Source organism: Ornithorhynchus anatinus, chromosome 5 (assembly GCF_004115215.2).
Source record: "Ornithorhynchus anatinus isolate Pmale09 chromosome 5, mOrnAna1.pri.v4, whole genome shotgun sequence".
Lineage (NCBI taxonomy): Eukaryota > Metazoa > Chordata > Mammalia > Monotremata > Ornithorhynchidae > Ornithorhynchus > Ornithorhynchus anatinus.
In genome coordinates, this window is record NC_041732.1 from 8,671,244 (window position 1) to 8,693,322 (window position 22,079).

General features: G+C 51.4%; 1 protein-coding gene across 2 annotated transcripts; it reads left to right on the forward strand.

Annotated features, from left to right (window-relative positions):
* Positions 1 to 736: 736 nt before the first annotated feature.
* Positions 737 to 20,032, forward strand: NOX5 (NADPH oxidase 5). Of its 2 annotated transcripts, none has more exons than XM_039912229.1 (15): positions 737 to 875; positions 2,207 to 2,361; positions 2,575 to 2,832; positions 3,168 to 3,405; positions 5,048 to 5,201; positions 6,047 to 6,219; positions 6,884 to 7,066; positions 7,806 to 7,938; positions 8,627 to 8,769; positions 10,848 to 10,892; positions 12,487 to 12,611; positions 13,520 to 13,604; positions 15,543 to 15,642; positions 17,866 to 18,032; positions 19,842 to 20,032. In XM_039912229.1, exons 1-15 carry the CDS (start codon positions 756 to 758, stop codon positions 19,971 to 19,973), a joined length of 2,211 nt encoding a protein of 736 aa, XP_039768163.1. In that variant the 5' UTR covers positions 737 to 755; the 3' UTR covers positions 19,974 to 20,032. The 2 variants fall into 2 exon arrangements, with proteins under 2 accessions (XP_039768163.1, XP_028922158.1); XM_029066325.1 differs by having other exon boundaries at positions 2,207 to 2,357; positions 2,622 to 2,832.
* Positions 20,033 to 22,079: the final 2,047 nt, after the last annotated feature.

Here is a 22,079-nt window from a genome sequence, read left to right on the forward strand (position 1 = left end):
ATCCAGGGTAGAGATGACTTAGAATGGAAGCCCCTAGAAGGTGGGGGCTGGATCCCTACTCTTTTCCTTCAGGCAGCAAAAGTAGCCCCAAATCCTTGGGCAGCGCTCAAGAAATACAAATGAGACACTAATTCATTGTCATTCATTCAAATGTATTTACTGAGTGCCTACTGTGTGCAGAGCACTGGACTAATGAAGCGATGTGTAGATTTTGGTGGGAAATAATGGTGGAATTTGTTAAGCGCTTAACTATGTGCCAAGCACTGTTCTAAGTGATAATAATAATAATTGTGGTATTTGTTAAGCGCTTACTATATGCCAGGCACTCTACTAAGCGCTAAGGTAGATGGAAGGTAATTGTCTTGGACACAGTCCCTGTCCCACACAGGGCTCACAGACTTAATCCCCATTTTCCAGATGAGGTACCTGAGGCACAGGGAAGTAAAGCGACTTGCCCGAGGTCACACGGCAGATAAGTGGCAGAGCAGGGATTAGAACCCGCGTTCTCTACCCACTAGGGTCATGCTGCTTCTTTATGGTAGGGAAAAATCATTAAATGGGATGCATTCCCTATCCCCCATGGGGCTCACAAGCTAACAGAGAGAGCAGAAGAAGAAACTGAGGAGCAGAGAGGTGAAACGATTTGCCCAAGTTCACCCCTTGGGCCAGGGGAAGAGGTGGGATTAGAACCCAGGTGTCCTGAGGCCCAGGCCTGTGCTCTACCCACTAGGTGCCGCCGCCTCCCTGTGGGCACCATGGGCGCGGAGGATGATGCCAAGTGGCTGGAGTGGGTCACCCGCCAGTTCGAGGCCATCGCGGGAGAAGACAAACAGATTGACCTGGAAGAGTTCAAAACGGCGCTGAATGTCAAAGAGGTGAGTTTCTCCTCGGCTCCCAGCAGGCGGGAGGCTATGGCCGGCCAGCTCTCCTGGCTGGGGGGGCTGGGGGCTAGGTCCTGCTGCAGAGGGCCAGTGGAACGTCAGTGAAGGTAGTTGGAAAACAGTGGGGTGGGGAGGATGTCAGAGTTTCCCAGCTGTGGGATTTGGACCTCTTGACGTGTGGTGGTTTCCCTCAAATCAGTTACACTAACTCAGAAGAATCAAGGGTAGTATCAGGGTTTCTTCAAGCAAATCATGGTTTATTGACTCATTCCTCATCTGCTAGCATGTGCTGCCCTAACACACATACACAACGACACACACACACACCCCGCCCTCCCCCAACCTACCTACCTACCTTCTTATACTCTTAGCTAGTCAGGCTAACAAACATAAACACACACACACACAAAAATGTACATATTTGTCTACCTTCTCACACTCTTACCTGGTCAGGCTAAATTTAGGCCAGTGGTTGGTCTGAAACTGAGAAACCACCATGCACTTAGAACTTCAAACGATAGAGTGGTTCCAGAGATCTCACTCCGTACGCATTCTTCATGTTGAAAATAATAATTATTTTATCTGTTAGGCGCTTACTATGAGCCCAGCCCTGACTTAGCACTGGGGTGAATGCAAGATCATCAGGTCAGACACAGTCCCTGTTCAAGGTGGGGTTCACAGTCTAAGTGGGTCGGAGAAAAGGTATCAAAACCCCATTGTATGAAGGGTGAAACTGAGGCCCAGAGAAGTGAAGTGACTCGGTCAGGGTCACACAAGAGATAGATGGCAGAATGGGGAATAGAACTCAGCTCCTCTGACTCCCAGACGCAGGCTCTTTCCATTAGGCCACACCGTTTCCCTACCATACTGTAGTGGGCTATGAGCATCCAAGATGAACCAGATATTCATCTTTTCTTTCTCTGGAACTGACTGGAGCATTTCCTGCTGACCAGCAGATACTTCCAACCTCCCCTGGCAAGGTATTAATAATGATAAGAGTGGTATTTTTTGAGTACTTACTATGTGCAAATCACTGTTCTAAACACGGTGGATACAAGATAATCCGGTTGGCCACAGTCCATATCCTATATGGGGCTCACAGTCTTAATCCCCATTTTGCAGAAGAGGTAACTGAGGCCCAGAGAAGTGAAGTGATTGCAATCTATCCCAGCACTTAGTACGGTGCCTTGCACATAGAGAGCGCTTAACAAATATCATAAAAAAAGAGAAAAGGCAGGGGGTACGTGGGGAAATGGAGGGAGGGGGAAGGCTGCTCTGCTCCATGACGCTAACATGCAACTAAGCCTCTCCCTGCCCGCCTCCAGTCCTTCTTCGCGGAACGGTTCTTTGCGCTGTTTGACTCGGACGGGAGTGGGACCATCACGCTGGATGAGCTGCTGGAATCCCTGAATCTCCTCATCCACGGGAGCCCGATGGATAAGCTCAGATTCCTCTTCCGTGTCTACGATGTCGACGGTGAGTTCTTTAATGGACCTGTCCCCAGTGACCCATTTTTTCCTGACCCAGCATTCCAATTCTCATTTTTAAGCTTCTCCTCTTGAGTGCAAGCTCTTCCTCTAGACTATAAATTTCTCCTATAACATATAAGCTCATCCTATAGACCATAACTTCCTTAAGGGGAGCAAACGTGTCCACTTTAGCCAACAGCCATCCCCTGCTGCCCCCTTCTGAGCTGGGACCCCGGCTTCCGGACGGGTCCGAGCTCCTCCCGGCCTGCAGGGAGTGGCTCGATTGACCCTGACGAGCTGAGGACTGTCCTGCGGTCCTGCCTGAGGGAGAGTGAGATCTCGCTACCTGAGGACAAGCTGGATGACCTGACACTGGCTCTCTTCGAGTCTGCCGATCGGGACCAAAGCGGCTCCATTACCTTTGAGGAGCTCAGGGGCGAGCTGGAGAACGTCCCAGAGGTCATGGAGAACCTCACCATCAGGTGCTCAGACCCTCACCCCTCGTCAGGGCCTCTGCTACGCTGGCCTCCATTAAACTGGGCTCCACTCAGCTGGGCCTCCTCTAGGCTGAGCCTCCACTGTGGGAAAGGGCCATTGGGCCTGGGGAGGGGGATCGGAGGGAAATGTTTCCACCTGAATCCGAGCAGAGCCACTACCCTCTGGGGTCATTGGGCTGCTCAGAACCTCGGTTTATCCAGCAGTGAAATGGGGCTGACTCCCAAGGCTGATCGAGACCCCGGTGCTGGGCATGTTGGGCTCCCAGGGCGGTCTGTGCTCTGTGAGTCAAGCCCCCCCACCCTGTCTCCACCCATCCCAGCGCGGCCCACTGGCTGAAGCCCCCCACCTCCAGGAAACAGCGGCAGTCCAGGCCCCGCCTCCTGACCCCAGCCTACTGGCACAATAACAGAGGCAAGCTCTTCATCCTGGCATGCTACCTGGGCCTGAACGTCACCCTCTTCACCCTGGCAGCGCTGGCACACGTGAGCTACGGAGCCAGCATCATGGTGGCCAAGGGCTGTGGCCAGTGTCTCAATTTCAACTGCACCTTCACTGTGGTGAGTCAATCAGTCAATAGTCTTTATTGAGCACTTACTGTGGGCAGAGCACTGTATTAAGTGCTTGGGAGAGTACAGTAGAACGATATAACAGACATATTCCCTGCCCACAACGAGCTTACAGTCTAGAGGGGGAGACAGACATTAATATAAATAATAAATAAATTACAGATATGGACATATCTGAGAGGGCCGGCAAGGGTGGCAGGGGGAGGTGAAGGGGTCTTGGGCCCTGCCACTCCTTGGGCTGAGCCAGACAGTGTGGGGATGGGAGGGTGCATCCGACCTGGCCCACCATAACCCTGGAGCATCCTGGGAGCTGTCCAGGAGCAGCTTTTGGAAGGATCGGGGATTTGGGGAGGTGGAGAGGGAGCGGAGAGCCACTCTCGATTATCTGCAGCATCGAGGGACAGGGAGGGCTTAGCTGATGGGGAAAATTGGAAACCCATTTCGGGAGGGTGGGTAGTCTTGCCCCTCTTCTGGGCCCCATCTCACCCTCGGAAACAGCAGAGAAGCAGGGACCTTGGATAATCGACTCCCTGAATAATGAGGAAGCGGCAGAGAGGACTGAAGCTCCACTGAAGGCCAGCTGCGAGTCCAGGCCAAACCCTCTGTCCATCTGTCCCTCCCTCTGTCCTTCCTGAGTCCTGTCCTCCAGGGTCTGGGGCTTCTGGATCAAAAGCTGAGAAGCAGCATGTTTTAGTGGAAACAGCACGGGCCTGGGAGTCAAAGGCCTGGCTTCTAATCCTGCCTCTGCTACTTGCTTGTTGTGTGACCTTGAGGAAGTCATTTCATTTCTCTGGGCCTCAGTTTCCTCAACTGTAAAATGGGGATTCACTCCTATTCCCTCCTACTTAGACTGTGAGCCCGAGATGGGACAGGGACCCATGTCCAACCTGATATCTGTATCTACCCCAGGGCTTGGAACAATGTTTGGCACATATTAAGCACTTAATTACCTTGAAAAAAAAATAAAAGGGCAGGTCTCTGCCACCAGCTGAGGTCTGGGAGACTGATAGGGAATGGGTTCCAGAGGAGGATCTGGGAGAAAATAAGGTCCAGGGTAGAAGGAAGGAAGTGAGAATGGGAAAGGAGGAAGTGAGAATGGGGAAAGAGAAAGAGATGGTTGGAGAGAGACTGAGGAAAGAGGGACAAATAGAGGGAAAGAGAGGGATCCAGAGAAGGAGGAGGGAAAGGGATGAAGTAATAATAATAATTACAAACAAATAATTATAAATAATAATTATAATAACATAGTATTTGTTAAGCATTTACTATGTGCCAGGCACTGTTCTAAGTGCTGGGAAAATATGAGTTAATCAGGTTGGACACAGTCCCTGTCCCACATGGGACTCACAGTCTTAATCCCCATTTTACAGATGAGGGAACTGAGGTCCACAGAAGCAAAGCGAATAGCCCATGGTCATGCAGCAGACAAGTGATGGAGCTGGGGTTAGAAGTGAGAGTGGGGGAGTATGAGGAAGTGGGGGATGGAGAGGGAGGAAAGGAAGGATGGTTGGTGGGGGGAGAGAGAAAGAGAGAGAGGATGAGAGAGAAAAAGAGAAAGAAAGCCTTCCCCAGCACACTCTGCAGGTTTCTTCTCCTCATATTGGATCTTGCCCTTCCCCGCCCCTTCCTTCAGGTGCTGATGCTGCGGCGCTGTCTGACGTGGCTGCGGACAACCTGGCTGGCGAGGGTCTTCCCGCTGGACCAGAACGTGGAGTTCCACCAGCTGGTGGGCTACGTGGTGGCCGGCCTCTCGCTGGTGCACACTGTCGCCCACCTGATCAATTTTGGTGAGTTCTGGCTGAGGTCCGTAGTGGGCATCTCTGGCCCTCTGGTGCACACCCTGGCGGGAGGGGGTGGGGGACAGGGGGAGGGTGGCAGCAGTCTAGGGTCATTCCCCTGCCACCTCTACCCAGCCCCTGAAGCCCCTCTTCTGAGCTCCTCCCAGCAACTGGGAGAACAGAGAACGGTGGGCAGGATGGGCCATCCATCCATCAATCATTCAATCAATGCTATTTATTGAGTGCCTACTGGGTGCAGAGCACTGCACTAGGCGCTTGGGAGAGTACAATAGAACAATATAACAGACATATTCCCTGCCCACAGTGATCTTACAATCTAGAGGGGGGGCAGACATTCATATAAAGCACTAAATTATGGATGTGGACAGAAGGGCTATGGGCCCGAGGGAGCAGTGAAAAGAGGGAACATAGCCAAGTGTAAGGGCGATGGACATGGGTCCGACTCAGTTGAGGGTCCTCAGCTGGGTCCCTCCCTCCCTCCGGGGCCTTGCTTCCTTCCCCCCCGCCCCCCCCGGCCCACTTAATAATCGTCACATTTGTTTAGTGCTTACTCTTTGCCAAGCAATGCTCCCGGCCCTGAGGTAGAAATAAAATAATCCAGCTGGACACCGTCCTTGTCCTACAATCTGAACGGGAGGGAAGACAGGTATTAAATCAGCCAGTCCCTTGGTCAATGGTATTTATTGAACGCTTACTGTGGGCAGATCACTGAACTAAGTGCTTGGGAGAGGCCAGATTAACACTATTACAGACACATTCCCAGTCTAGAGGGGGAGGCAGTCGTTAATCTCTGTGTGTGTGTGTGTGTTTGTATGTACAATGCCGATGTCTAGTGGCCCTGAGTGGGCATGGACCCTTCCGGCTGTGGGAGTACCTCCTGACCACACGGCCCGGCATCGGCTGGGTCCACGGCTCTGCCGCCCTCACCGGCATCATCTTGCAGCTGCTCATCGCTGTCATGCTGGTGTGCTCCAGCGCTTTCGTCCGTCAGAGCGGTCACTTCGAGGTAGCGTCTTGGCCGTCCGTTTCCTATGGAGCTGGAAGCCAGGGAGTGGGCAGAGGGGACGGCGGGGAGGGGCCTCTAATCGGGTTTGGCTCTGGGCCAGGAGCAGGAGCGGTGACAAGGTCATTTGTCTCCGACCCCCGGCCCTGGGCAAATGCGGGCTTGAAGTGGGAGGCCTGGTCTCGAGAAAAGGTCAAGAGCCTGTGGTGGTATCGTTTGTCCCCTGACTGGCTTCTCGGTGGTCGTTCCCTCCTCGTCTAGCCAGGCCCTGAGTGTATGGTACAAACAGCCACTCCTCCCTTCCTCCTTCCCCCCCAGAGATCCCCAGGGCCTTCCCATCTGTAATCACAGGTGCCACGGGGGTAGAGATTGCACCCCACACTATGAACCAGGGTGGCCGGAGAGTCTGTAGGGAGAGGCGTGGGAGCCCAGTGGGTGCGCTGGCTGTGCTGAAGGTGTGTTGTGGGTGTGCTGTAGGTGTGTTCTGGGTGGACGTGCTGCGGATGTGCTGCGGGTATGCTGGGAGCATGCTGCAGGTGTGCTGTGGCTGGGCCGAGCGCTTGCAGTCCGGCTCTGCATTTAACGGGGACGTATAAATGCCGTAGGACTAGACCGACCCCTCCACCCCACCCCTGATCCCACCCTCACCCACAACCTTGACCTGCAGGTGTTCTACTGGACTCACCTTTCTTACGTGGGCATCTGGGCACTGCTCATCGTGCATGGCCCCAACTTCTGGAAATGGTTCCTGGGTCCCGGGGTGCTCTTCCTCCTGGAGAAGCTCGTGGGGCTGCTGGTGTCCCGCAGGGCCAGCCTCAGCATCGGGGAAGTCCACCTCCTCTCCTCCAAGGTTTGGGAGCCCCGGCCTGGCTGGGGGCGGAGGGGGTGGGCGGCAATGAGGGGGGCAGAGGTGTGTCAGGCCTCATCTCCTGGCGCCTCCTTCCCTCCCCCAACCCTGAGAGCAGTCAGGATCCCATCTTAATAATAATAATGATGTTGATGATGGTGATGGTGGTAATATCTGCTGAGCACTGTACTAAGCTCTGGGTAGATGATACAAGATCATATTCAACATGGTAACTCAGTCCATTCATTCATTCAGTCGTTCAGTTGTATTTATTGAGAGCTGGTTCCCGGAAGGGGAGGGGATTATGTTCCCCAATTTTTACATGGGGAAACTGAGGCACAGAATGGCAGCATGTCTCCCGGGCAGTCTGAAGCCAAGTTGGGGGTCCTTGCCCCCACCCCTGAAGACGGTGCTGCCAGTCCAGGATAATAAGCCCTGGAGAGGGGTGTGAGACGGCTCGAATACTTCCGCGTCTCCCTTTGGCCCAAGCTCCTCGAGGTCAGGCAGGATTGATCTAGCAATGCTATGATGCTCTCCTAGGTGTTTGATACGGTGCTTTCCCAGGCACTTGGTGTAGCGTTTTCCGAAGCTCTCGGTACAGTGCTCTCCCAGGGGAACTTACTACAGGGCTCTCCCAAGTGCTCAGTACGGTGCTCTCCCAGGTGCTCTCTATGGTGTTCAATGCAGGGCAGACATCGGACACTAACACTACTACGGGTTGATTGATTCTGTCTCCGTGCAGGTGACTCACCTGGTGATTAAGAGGCCCCCATTTTTCCACTACAAGCCCGGCGACTACGTGTTTGTGAACATCCCGGTGATCGCCAAGTATGAGTGGCACCCCTTCACCCTGAGCAGCGCCCCAGAGCAGCAAGGTGCCAGCCTCTTCACCCCCTGCAGCCAGGCTGCCTTACCCCCTTGCTCAAAGGGTTGCGGCACCGATCTTCTTTCCTCCTCCCCACATTCTGGGCCTCAGTGTCCTGGTCTGTAAAATGGGGATTGAATCCTACAACTTCTTACCATTAGCCCCCTGTGAGAAGCAGCGTGGCATAGCTCTAAACCTTGGATATTGCTCTGGGAACAAGTTACAGTGGCTCAGCCTGCACTGGCTGGCCCCAGGCTAATAATAATAATAATAATAATAATAATAATGATAACTGTGGTATTTGTTAAGCACTTACTGTGTGTCAGGCATTGTTCTAAGCACGGGGATTGGTACAAGCTAATCAGGTTGGATCCAGTCCCTGTCCCGTATGAGGCTCACAGTCTTTAACCCCATTTTCTAGATGAGGAAACTGAGGCCCAGAGAAGTGAAGCGACTTACCCAAGGTCACGCAGCAGACGAGTGGCAGAGGGGGGATTAGAACCCAAGTCCTTCTGACTCCCAGGCCTGGGCTTTATCCATTAGGCCATGCTGGGAGTGACCATGACCCTCCCCAGCCTTCCTGTGGCCTGGCCTCTCTGCCGCTCCCAGCGTGCCTTGCCTGAGTCCCCTTCACCCCTATCTCTCTCTGTGTCTCTGACCATCTGTCTCTCTCCCCTCATGCCTCCGCGACTCCCCAGACACCATCTGGATCCACGTCAGGTCTCAGGGCCAGTGGACCAACAGACTATACGAATACTTCAGGGGGTCCGAGCCCCACGGCCCGGAGCCCAAGAGGCTGACCTCCAGCCTGCGGCTCAGGAGGAGCAAGAGAGCTGCCCGGGTAGGTGGATCATAGGATGGGACAAGGCCGTTCTTCCCTTGGTCCAAGGGTTTGCAGGCAGGGGAATTTCCAAAACACAGTCTGTGGGGAGGAAAAGGACAAAAACCAAAGGCCCTCGATGAGGAACTCACTGGATAATTGGGAGTAGCAATAGTTGACTATGTTGAACACCCATCTTGGTTCGGAGCACTGTACTAGGCAATTAAGAAGTTCAGAATAACCAGATTTCCTTTTGTTTTTTATGGTATTTTTTATGGTATTTGTTCAGCATTTACTATGTGTCAAACACTTTTCCAAGCACTGGGTTAGGTATATGTTAATTAGGCCAAACTCAGTTCCTGTCCCATATGGGGCTCACAGTCTTTGTTAAACACTTACTATGTGCCAGATATTGTACTAAGCACTGGGGTAGATGCAAGTTAACCAGGTTGGGCACAATCCATGTCCCACATGGGACTCGCAGTTTTAATCCCCATTTTGCAGATGAGGTAACTGAGGACCAGATAAGTGAGGTGACTTGCCCGAGGTCATACAGAAGACATGTGGCGGAGCCAGGAATAAAACCCAGGTCCTTCTGACTCCCAGGCCTGTGCTCTATCCACTAGGCTATGCTGCCCCCAATCTCTTCCCATGAGGGGTTTATAAAAGGGAAGACAGTTGGGGACAGTCAGATGTGATTAACTAAATGCTTGGTGTTATTAAAATTGCCCTCAAATGCCAGATCAGTCAATCAGTGGTATTTATTGAGCATCTACTAAGGGTGAAACACTGTACTAAGCACTTGGGAAATACAACAGAACCAAAACCCATGTTCCCTGCCCTATTTATGCAGGGAGTGTTCACAAATGGTGGGAACAGGAAGCAGAACAAGGATTGGATAGGGAATTAATTCAATAGTTTTTATTGAGCACTTACTATGTGCAGAACACTGTACTAAGCGCTGGGAATGTACAATTCGGCAACAGATAGAGACAATCCCTGCCCACTGACGGGCTTACAGTCTAATCGTGGTTATACCAGATTGAAAGGAAAATCACCGGAAGCCAGGAGGCGGAAGATAATTCATGATCAAGGCATTTATTAAGCACTTGCTGGGTGCCAAACACAATGCTAAGTGTTGGGATAGGTACAAGATAATCAGGTCTGACATGACACAACAGAAGTAGCATGGCCTAGTGGAAAGAGCATGTGCTTGGGAGTCAGAGGGACCTGGGTTCTAATCCCTGCTCCGCTACATGTCTTCTGTGTAATCTTAGGCAAGTTACTTCACTTCTCTGGGCTTTGGTTACCTTATCTGTAAAACGGGTTTTAAGACTGCCATATGGGACATGAACTACGTCCAACCTGATTATCCTGCATCCGTCTCAACACTTAGTACAGTGCCTGGCACATTGTAAGCGCTTAACAAGGATAATTAAAAAAACAAACCAACCTGTACCCCTCGGGGCTCTCAATCTGAAATGGGGGTGGAGAACAGGATCTTATCCCTATTTTGCAGATAGGGGAAAAAACTGAGGCCCAGAGAGGTTGAGCCACTTGCCAGAGATCACACCGCAGGCTGGGGGGGAGCCGGGATTAGAACAGGGTCTTTGGATGCCCAGGCCCCACTGTCCAAGCCGGGGTGGGGGAAAGCAGACCGGGCATGTATCTCTTCTACTGTTCCATTATACTCTCCCAAGCACTTAGTACGGTGCTCTGCACACAGGAAGCGCTCAATAAATATGACCGACTGATTGAAAGCAGGCACGTGCTATTGGCCCCTGTGTTTCCAGGACCAGAGCTCAGCCCATGGAGCAGTTGCCAGAGGCGAGGATGACGCGGTGGAGCTGGTGACGTTCAGGGGTCCGCAAGGGGAGGACGGAGGAGAGACCCCTCGGCCGGCAGAAGTAAGGGGCTGGAAAGACTCGAGGACGGGGGTCCCGCGAGTGGGTGTCCAGTGCAACCAGGCAGAGCTGGACTTGTCCGGTGTGAGCAAGTGTACGCTGGGGAGGGGACAGTCACATTCGGCCCGCCCTCCATGGCCCGAAGGACAGACTGGACCCTCCCCTCAGGCTGACCCAACTCTCTCCTCCCAACAGGGTTCAGCTCCTTTGAGTGAGAATCACCGTTTCTGTAACGTCAAGGTAAGAGGTGAGGCCTCATCTGGCTCTGGTTCTCGGCCTCCCTCAGCCCCTTGGTGATGGGCGATTCCCTCCCCTTGCTCTCCACCGTCAACAACCTGGGACCTGTCCTCTCGCCCACCCCCTTCCCCTGCATGGGGAGGGGTCCCTGGCCCTCTTCTTGCCCCCCACTTCCCCCTGGGGCTATGGAGGATGCCCTCTGCTTGCCCTCGATGCCAGGGGGAAGGTGCAGGCTTCTCTGAGCTCTGAAGTCAGGGTCAGGGTAGTATCGGCCACTGGCTGAGGTTGTGTCCCTGGACCGCGCCTCCAGAGGGATTTTCTTAGGGGACTGATTTGGCCACTAATCACCATCCTCCAGTAGCCTATATATAATCATAATAATAGTAATTGTGGTATTCATTAGTACTTACTATGTTCCAGGCACCGTACTAAGCGCTGAGTTGGTTACGAGCAAATTGGGTTGGACATAGTCCCTGTCCCACAGAGGGCTCACAGTTTCAATCCCCATTTTACGGATGAGGTAACTGAGGCCCAGAGAAGTGAAGTGACTTGCCCAAGGTCATCCAGCAGACAAGTGGTGGAATAAGATTAGAACCCATGACCTTCTAACTCCCAGGCCCGTGCTCTATCCACTACAGCATTCTGCTTTAGCGCTATATGCCACTGGCAGCCGTGGAGACGGATAAGGGGAGTCTCCCACCCCGCCCCCCTCCAGGAGTTGGCAGTAGGCTCCCCGTGGGATAGGGAAGGGGCTCCCACGGGAAGTTTCGTCACCGACCCTGGCATCCGAAGAGCTTCCGCCAGGCCAGGTTCTAGCCGCTGCCAAGGGGCAAAGGAAGGAGGAGGTTGTGGAGAGACCGTGGGTCTGGGAGTCAGAAGGTCATGGGCTCTAATCCCAGATCTGCCACTTGTCTGCTGTGTGACCTCGGGCAAGTCACTTTACTTCTCAGGGCCTCAGTTACCTCATCTGTAAAATGGGGATAGAGACTATGAGCCCCACATGGGATAAGGACTATGTTCAACCCAGTTTGCTTGTATCCAACCCAGCGCTCAGTACAGTGTCTGGCACATAGTAAGTGCTTAACAAATACCACAGCTATTACTATTCCCCACCCCCAGCCCTGCCCCTGGTTCCTTAGAGTCAGATAGGGAGCTAGGACGGGCCTGAAAATACACCAAAGCCCAAAGCCATAAAAACATAATCAATCCATGGTGTGGACCGAGTGCCTACTGTGGGCAGAGCACTGTGCTAAATGCTTGAGAGAGGACACTACGACAGAGTTGGCAGACTCCAACCCTACCCTCAAGGGGCTGACGGTCTAGAGGGAAGACAGACACTGAAACGAGGTACAATTTGGAAGAGGCATTCCGGAGCTATTCCAGCACCGAGGGGAGGGATGGAGCCATTTGGGGTTGATCTGGGAAGGCTTCCCAGAAGAGGTGAGATTTACCCAAGGATCTGAAGGAGCTCGGAGGCAGACCGGTGCAGTGTGCCATCCTAGAGGGGATCCGAAAGAGGAGGTCGGAGCATGCAGGGAGGGCGAAGCGATGTAAGAACAGCCATCTCGCCCCACCCGTTCCCTCCCCTCCCCCGCAGTGCTATGTGGACGGCCCCTACGGGACCCCGACCCGCCGGATCTTCGCCTCAGAGCACGCGGTCCTGATCGGAGCTGGCATTGGCATCACCCCGTTTGCCTCCATCCTGCAGAGCATCATGTACAGGTGGGAGCGAGGGCCCAGGTTGGAAGTATCACGGCCTACCGGAAAGAGCCCGGCCCTGGGAGGCAGAGGACCTGGGGTCGCATCCCGCCTCCGCCATTTGTCAGCTGTGTGACCCTGGGCAAGTCACTTCACTGCTCTGGGTCTCAGTTTCCTCATCTGTAAAATGGGGATTAAAGTCAGCTTCCTCCTACTTAGACTGCGAGCCCCTTGTGGAACAGGGACTGTGTCCAACCAGTTTATCTTTTTTCTGCCTGGCACATACTAAGCACTTAACAGATACCATAAAAAGAATCCGGTGGTCAGCACCGGAGCCTAAGAGCCCTCCCTGCCCCCGCCCACCCCCCAGCCTTCCTCCTTTCTCTCCACCCATCAATCAATCCTTCTGTATGCAGAACATTGGACTAAGCAATAGGGAGTAGACAATAGAGTCGATAGATTTGATCCCTATCCCCAAGGAGCTTAGGGCACTGGCCTGGAAGTCAGAAGGACTTGGGTTCTATTCCCGGCTCTGCCATGTGTCTGCCGTGGGACCTTGGGCAAATCACTTAACTTCTCTGGGCTTCAGTTACCACATCTGTAAAATGAGGATTATGACTGCGAGCCCCATATGGGACAGGGACTGTGTCCAACTTGATTACCTTATATCTACCCCAGTGCTTAGAATAGTACTAAGCACATAATAAGTGCTTAACAAGAACCATAATTATCATTATTATTATTATTATTACAATCTCCTGGGTTTGCCTTCTCTCCTTCTCTCTTCTCCCTGCCCTTTACCTCCTCCTCCGCTTCCTTTCCCACTCCCATTTGGACCTTCCCTATCCCCACTTCCTCTCCCTCCTTTCTCCTCTCCCTCACTGTCCCAGTTTTCCTCTCCCTCCACTTCCCTCCCACCTAACCGTTCTCAGGTACCAAATGAGGAAACAAAATTGTCCCAACTGCAAGTTCTCTTGGTGTGAAACCGTCAGCGACGGCGAGATGAAGCTGCGGAAGGTGAGATCCAGCTCAGGGGGAGGTGGAGGGATCTTCTGCCTTGGAACTTTTAAATGACAGGAAAGGTGCTGTCCCGCTTCCTGGCAGGGAATAGGCAGGGATGATTTTCGTGGAATATTTCATCCAATGAGGATTCTGGAATTCTGCTCAGACTCTGCCTCCTGACTGGTGATAGCTCCTTGCTGGAGGTAAGGACCGGAGAGTCAAAGAGAGGAGAAAGGAGACTAGAGAAGAGGAAAGGGGACTGGGAAGAGAGAAAAGAGGAGAGAGTGGAAAGAAAGGAATGGCTGAGACGTGAGAGGAGAGGGATTGAGGCCACATTATCCCCTCCAAGCCCATATCCCCTCAGTTGGGCTGATCAGCCCCTGTAGGTCACAGAAGTATTGTAGTCTAGTAGAAAGATCCCGGGTCTTTCTGGGAGTCAGAGGACCTGGGTGCTAAACCCGACTCCACCACTTCTAGGTGACCTTGGGGAAGACACTTCACTTCTCTGTCCTTCAGTTGCCTCACCTGTAAATAGGGGATTAAATCCCCCTCCTCCAACTGAGACTGTGAGCTCCCTGTGGGACGGGGACTGTGACCTGATTAGCTTGTACCTACTCTACTTAGAACAGCACTTGACACATAGCAAGCGCTTAACAAATCCCATTAAAAAAGTATGTTGTTTTGGCCCTGTCTTGGCCAGAGGTTAGAGACAGCTTCCATAGCCTACCTGAGAAGTCCTTATTAAGTCAGACTGGTAGGAAGCAGCACGGCCTAGTGGATAAGAGCATGGGCCTGGGAGTAGGAAAGACATGGGTTCTAATCCCAGTTTTGCCACTTGTCTGCTGTGTGACCTTGGGCAAGTCTCACTTCTCTTCTCTGTGACCTCATCTGTAAAATGGAGATTTAGACTGTGAGCCCCATGTGGGACAAAAACTGTGTCCAACCTGATTAGCTTGTATCTACTCCAGTGCTTAGAACAGTACTTGACACATATTATGTGCTTAACAAACACAATTATTACTATTATTCCCCTAGCAGGTGGCTAGTCAGGGTGTTTGACTTCTTTCTCTGACACCTGGTTTACCTGTCCATGTTCTGGCCTAGATGTGGTTTAATGATAATAATAATAATAGCAATAATTGTTGTATGTGTTAAGCATTGCATTAAGCGCTAGGGTAGACACAAGATAATCAGGTTGAACACATGGGACTCACAATCTAAGACTAATGAGAAGCCATTCTAGCTGCTAGCTGTTGTCCATCACTCAGTACTATTTATTGAACACCTACTCTGCACAGAGGCCTGATGTGGAAAGGACCATAGGGTCAGTGGACATGATCCCTGCCCTGGAGGGGCTTACAGTCAAGAACCTAGAATTGGTTAATTCCAGCCCCGAAGGGGCTTCCGGTCTAGAATTTAGAATTAGTTTGAGGACACCATCCCTGCCCTCAAGGGGCTTCCAGTCTAGAACCTAGAATTACTCTGCAGACATGGTCCCTACCCTCAAAGGGCTTCCAGTCTAGAACCTAGAATTAGCCTGTGGACATGATCCCTGGCCTCAAGAGGCTCCTTGTCTAGAACCTAGAATCAGTCTGTAGACACTATCCCTTGCCCTTGAGGGACTTCCAATCTAGAACCTAGAAATGGTCAATTCCTGTCCCTGGAGGGGTTTCCAGGCTAGAACCCAGAATTTGTCTTCAGTTTGGGACTTTCCACCCCAGAAGAAACAGATGGAAAAGAAAGAATTGTCTTCACTTTTTCTCTACAGTTGACCTGTGCCACCCCATGGCCTCTGGTTGTCAATCAATCACTATGTGTTTACTGTGAGCAGAGCACTGTACTATGTGCTTGGGAGAGGACAATACAACAATATAACTGACAGATCTTTTGTCCACAATGCTAATGTCCCTCAAGCCTTCTGTCAACCTGATCTCTTCTCCCTCAACTTCCCAGGTGGACTTCATCTGGATCAATCGAGACCAGAAGTCCTTCGAGTGGTTCGTGAGCTTGCTGACCAAACTGGAGATGGACCAGCGGCAGGAGCGGGCAGCCGGTGGGTGGATGGGCCGGCCAATCCTGATGGGAGGGCAGAGGGGGAGAGACTGAGGGTTTGGGGGCTGGTGGGGGTGGGGGGAATCTCCGATCCAGTTCTCTTTCTGCTCCAGGGACACTGGTCCACATTGTCCAAGCCCCTAAGCCTTCCTCAATCTATCCCTCGATCAGTAATAATAATAATTGTGGTATTTGTTAAGCGCTTTCTGTGTGCCAGACACTGACAGTGTGCCAGCTACTGTACTAAGTGCTGGAATGGATACAAGCTAATCAGGTTGGACACAGTCCCTGTCTCACATGGGGTTCACAGCCTCAGTCCCCATTTTAAAGATGAGGGAAATGAATCACAGAGAAGTGAAGTGACTTGCCTGAGATCACATGGCAGACAAGTGACCCTTGGCCCATCCCACTGGCTCTGTCTTCTCTCCATTCCACAGGCCAATGGCCTGGTGAAAGGAGCAGGCCCTGGAAGACAGAGCTGTCAGGCTCTACCTCTCGGCTCTGCTGTTTATCTGCTTGTGACTTTGGGCAACTCACTATACGTCCCTGGGCCTCAGTTTCCTCATCTGTAAAATGGGGATTCAACACCTATTCTCCCCATTTTTTTAAATGGTGTTTGTTAGGGCTTACTCTGTGCCAGACACTGTACTTAGCACTGGGCTAGATATAAGCTAATAATAATAATAATGATAATGGTTCTTGTTAAGTGCTTACTATGTGCCAAGCACTGTTCCAAGTGCTGGGGTTATCAGGTTGTCCCACACGGGGCTCACAGTCTTAATCTCCATTTTACAGATGAGGTAACTGAGGCCCAGAGAAGTTAAGTGACTTGCCCAAAGTCACATAGCTGACAAGTGGCAGAGCTGGGATTGGGACCCACAACCTCTAGCTCCCAAGCCCTTATTCTTTCCACTAAGCCATGCAGTTTGGACACAATCCCTGTCCCACATGGGACTCATGGTGTTAATTCCTATTTTACAGATGAAGTAACTGAGGCCCAGAGAAGTGAAATGACTTGCCCAAGTTCATACTGCAGACTAGACTGTAAGCTTATCTCTGAGTTCCTTGTGGGCAAGGAATGTGTCTGTTTATTGTTATATTGTATTCTCCTATACACTTAGGACCGTTCTCTGTACGCAGTAAGTGCTCAATAAATAAAACTGACTGACTTGTTTGCCTGATGGGGCAGAGTTGGGGTTAGAACCCAGGTCCTTCTGACTCCAAGCCCCATGCTATTTCCCCTAAAACCCCCTGTGAGACAGAGTACTACCATGGCTCAGTGGAAAAGAGCCTGGGCTTCGGAGTCAGAGGTCTTGAGTTCGACTCCCGGCTCTGCCACTTGTCAGCTGTGTGACTGTGGGCAAGTCACTTCACTTCTCTGTGCCTCAGTTACCTCATTGGGGATGAAGACTGTGAGCCTCACTTGGGACAACCTGATTACCCTGTATCTACCCCAGCGCTTAGAACAGTGCTTGGCACATAGTAAGTGCTTAACAAATACCAACGTTATTATTATTATTATTGTATATCTATCCCAGTGCTTGGTATAGTGCTTGGTACACTGTCAGAGGTTAACAAATTTAAGCTCACTGTGGGCAGGGAATGTGTCATTTTATTGTTATACTCTCCCAAGTGCTTAGTACAGTGTTTTGCACACAGTAAGCGCTCGATAAATAAGTTTGAATGATTGAATGAATGCCCCTTCCTACCTTGCCTCGCTTCTCTCCTCCTACAGCCCGGCCCACACCCTTCGCTCCTCTAGTGCTAACCTTCTAACTGTGCCTCGGTCTTTCCTGTCTCGCCACCGGCCCCTGGCCAATAACCTGCCTCTGGCCTGGAACGCCCTCCCTCCTAAAATCCGAGAGACAATGACTCCCCCCACCCCCTCGAAAGCCTTATTGAAGGCCCATCTCCTCCAAGAAGCCTTCCCAGACTAAACCCCACTTTTCCTCATCTCCCACTCCCTTCTGCATCGCCCTGACTTATTCCCTTTGTTCTTCCCCCTGCTCCCAGCCCCACAGCATACATGTACCCATCTGCCAGTTTATTTATTTCTATTGATGTCTGTCCCCCCTCCTCTGGACTGCAAACTTGTTGTGGGCAGGGAATGTCAGGGTTTATTGTTGAACTGTACTGTCCCAAGCGCTTTGTACAGTGTTCTGCATGCTCAATAAATATGATTGAATGAATGAATGATTGCCCCGATCATGATCATTACCGTTAGGTCATTTTTTGGAGTTACACCTGTACATGACATCAGCACTGGGGAAGAACGACATGAAGGCCATTGGATTGCAGATGGCGCTTGACCTCCTGGCCAAGAAAGAGAAGAAAGATTCCATCACCGGGTTGCAAGCCCGCACCCAGCCGGGGCGTCCAGACTGGAGCCAGGTGGAGCCCTGCCCCCTCTCCCCCGCCCCCTGCCCTGGTGGGGGGAAGGGGACTGCCTTTCTATCCCACCTCCCTCCCAGGGGACCCAGTCCCAGAGGCAGTCCTGCCTGGCTCAGGAAAATACATACACATTAGAGAAGCAGCATTGCTCAGTGGAAAGAGCCTGGGCTTGGGAGTCAGAGGTCATGAGTTCGAATCCCGACTCTGCCATTTGTCAGCTGTGTGACTGTGGGCAAGTCACTTAACTCCTCTGTACCTCAGTTACCTCATCTGTAAAATGGGGATTAAGACTGTGAGCCTCGTGTGGGACAACCTGATTACCCTGTATCTACCCCAGCGCTTAGAACAGTGCTCTGCACATAGTAAGCGCTTAACAAATACCAACATTATATAATACTAATCATTCATAATAATAATTGTGGTATTTGTTAAAACGTGTATTATGTGCCAGGGACTGTACTAAGCATTGAGGTGGATACAAGCTAATCAGGTTAGACACAGTCCATGTGACACTTGGGGCTCACGGTCTTAATCCTCATTTTACAAATGAGGGAACTGAGGCACAGAGAAGTGAAGTGATTTGACCAAGGTCACCCAGCAGACAAGTGGCGGAGCCAGTATTAGGACCCAGGTTTTCAGACTCCCAGGCCAGTGCTCTTTCCACTAGACTACAGTGCTTCTAAGCTCTGATGGTTTGGTATTCCGTTTTCTGTCAGACAAGTGTATTTACTGAGCATCTGATATGTGCAGAGCACTGTATTAAGTACCTGGGAGATTATGATAGAGATAAGATGTGGAAGCATTTGGAATTCTCAAGAGTGAAAAGGGGTTGTTCTGCTGATTTCCTAGGGCTGGAATCATTAATTTTCCATTACCTCTGTTGGTGGTTACTAAGTGCTTACTATGTGCTAACCACTGGGGAAGACTCAGGGTGATCAGATTGGACACAGTCCCCGTGCCATACTGGGCTCACAGTCTATTACAGGTGAGGAAACAGGCCTAGGAAAGTGGAGGGTATTGTTTGTTTGTTTGTTTTTAATGGCATTTGTCAAGCGCTTGCTATGTCAGTTACTGTACTAGCCACTGGGGTAAACACAAGACCATCGGGTGGAAACAGTCCCAGTCCCACATGGGGCTCACAGACTCAATCAGAAGGAGAAAGATTTAATTCCAGTTTTACAGGTGAGGTGGCTGAAACACAGAGAAGTGAAGTGACTTGCAAAAGGTCACACAGTTGGCAGTGGCAGAAGTGGAATTAGAACTCTGATCCTCTAACTCCCAGACCCATGCCTTTCCACTGCTCCAGGCTGTTTCCCTGTGTGATTCACCTAGGCAGTATTCTGACAGGCAGAAAGCTGAGAAGGAATGTGGCCCAGTGGATGGAGCATGAGCCTGGGAGTCAGAGAACCTGGGTTCGAATCCTGAGTCCACTGCTTGTCTGCTGTGTGACCTGGGGCAAATCACTTCACTTCTTTGGGCCTCAATTCCCTCCTCTATAAAATGGAGGTAAAGACTGTGAGCCTCATGTGGAATAGGGACTGTGTCCAACCTGATTAGCTTGTATCTACCCTAGTGTTTAATACAGTGCCTGGCACATAGTAAGCACTTAACAAATACCATCATTATTATTGTTATGTGGGACAGGGAACGTGTCCCACCCGATTAGCTTGTATCTACCCCAACACTTAGCCCAGTGCCTGTAGTGCTTAACAGGTACCATTAAAAAAAAAAAGCTAATGGTCCCTGAGGGAATTTTCTGCCATTCTAACATATCTTTCTTTCCTGCTTGCCTCTCCCCCGTGACTGTAGGTGTTTCAGAAGGTGGCAGCTGAGAACAAGGGGAAAGTCCAAGTGTTCTTCTGTGGCTCTCCTGCACTGGCCAAGGTGATCAAAGCACACTGCGAACAACTCAACTTCAAATTCTTCAAGGAGAACTTCTAGTGCTAACTCTTAAACCCATCTGGGTCTGTGCTCTGTGGAGCTGCTGTGGGCTGGGCGGGGGCGTCACTGAGGGCTGAAGGGGCTGCTGTGGGCTGTGGGTGGGTCATGGGGGGGTCTCTGGGCTGAGGGGGGTTGCTGTGAGCTGGAGGGTTGCTGAGGGGGCTTGCTGTGTGCTGGGGGGGGGGGTCTCTGTGAGCTGAGGGGGGTTGCCATGAGCTGAGGGGGCTGCTGTGGGCTAAGGGGGGATTGCTGAGGGAGGGGTTACAGTAGGCTGAAGGGGGTGCTGCAGGCTGATGTGGGCGGAGGGAGGTCTCTGTGGGCTGAGGGGGGCTACTATGGGCTGAGGGGGACGGTTACAATAGGCTGGGAGGGGTGCTGCTGGCTGAGGGGGGGTTGCTGTGAGGTGAGGGGGTCTTTATGGACTGAGGGGGGTGCTATGGACTGAGGGGGGTCTCTGTAGGCTGAGGGGGCTGCTATGGGCTGAAGGGGGGCCGCTGAGGGAGGTTATTTTAGGCTGAGAGGGGGTGCTGCCGGCTGAGGGGGATTGCTATGGGCTGAGGGGCCCTCTGTGGACTGAAGGGGCTGCTATGGACTGGGGGGAGTGTTGATGAGGGGGGTTACTGTGAGCTGAAGAGCAGGGAGGACTCTCTGGGCTGACGCAGCCCCTGCAGTCCGAGACACGTTTGTGCTAACAAATCGCGTGGCTGGAGGCTAGCTGTGCCATAGAATTTACTACCAGAATCCTTGGCTGGGTTTTACTAGAGAGCTACAGTCTCACTTTCAGGCCTCCAATGACCTGTTCTCTAGAGGCAACAACTGCTGCTGTTGATTCCTATTTTCCCATGCTAAATAAAGTCATCCATTTAAATCGCCCAACCTCCCCATTACCATCTATGTGGGAAGAGTTCCGTTGGCAGACGAATACTTGCTGATTGCTTACAGTTCATGGAAAGGGACAGGAGTTTCAAGGCCAAAACAGTGGCAGAGTGGTAGTCCTGGTATCTTTGGGGCCCATCAGTTGCCACGTGCTGTACCAGACTCTTGGGAAAGGACAAGAGATAAATAATCCTGGCTCTATGCTTTTCTGTGTGACCTTGGGCAAGTCACTTGGTTTCTCTGAAGCTTAGTTCCCCATCTGCAAAATGGGGTTTCAGTGCCTATTCTACCTCCTGCTAAGACTGTGAGCCTCAAGTGAGACCTGCCTATTCTGAACCTAACCTAGTGTTTAGTACAGTGCTTGGCTTAACATATATCACATGAGACCACCCCACCCTTACCATAAGGAGCTTCTGCTTTACTAGAGGAGGCATAAAGATATTTACAGGCAGGGGATTCAAGGATCTAGTGTGGAGAACCAAGAGTTTGTGATTTTTATGTTCTTTAGGGATGAACTCGTTGAACTGGATGAAAGGTAAAGAAATGGGGCCCAGGGAATAATCATATTGGTAATAATGATAACTTAGCTTTTAATACATCACTTTTAGATTTCCAAAGTGCTTTCATTTCAGATACCTCCCTTTATTCACCTAACCACTCTCTGAAGTAGGGATTATTGCTCCCATTTTGCAGGTACAGAGACTGAGGCCCAGAGAGGTTAAGTGATTTGCCCCAGGGCACACAGCAGGCCAAGGGCAGAGTTGGGACAAGAGCCTGGATCATCTGATTCCCATTCTGGTGCATTTTTTTAAAAAAATGACTTTTGTTAAGTGCTTACTATGTGGCAGACACTATACTTAGCACTGGGGTAGATACAAGCTAATCAGGTTGGACACATTCCATGTCTCCCATGGGGCTCATAGTCTTAATCCCCATTAGAAACAGTGTGGCTCAGTGGAAGGAGCACGGGTTTGGGAGTCAGAGGTCATGGGTTCGATTTCCGGCTCTGCCACTTGTCAGCTGTGTGACTGTGGGCAAGTCGCTTCACTTCTCTGTGCCTCAGTTACCTCATCTGTAAAATGGAGATTAAGACTGCGATCCCCATGGAGGACAGGGACTATGTTCATCCTGATTAGCTTGTAACTATCCAGTGCTTAATACAGAGCTTGGCATGTAGTAAGTGCTTAACGTTAATACAATCACTTATCCTATCCCACCTGGATTACTTCA

Bases quoted from the DNA above. Each gene is read 5' to 3' on its own strand.
- NOX5 (XM_039912229.1), top strand. From the start codon at position 756: ATGGGCGCGGAGGATGATGCCAAGTGGCTGGAGTGGGTCACCCGCCAG. The intron at 10,893-12,486 runs GTAAGAGGTGAG...CCTCCCCCGCAG, and splicing joins ACCGTTTCTGTAACGTCAAG to TGCTATGTGGACGGCCCCTA. The intron at 15,643-17,865 runs GTGGGTGGATGG...CATTACCGTTAG, and splicing joins GCGGCAGGAGCGGGCAGCCG to GTCATTTTTTGGAGTTACAC.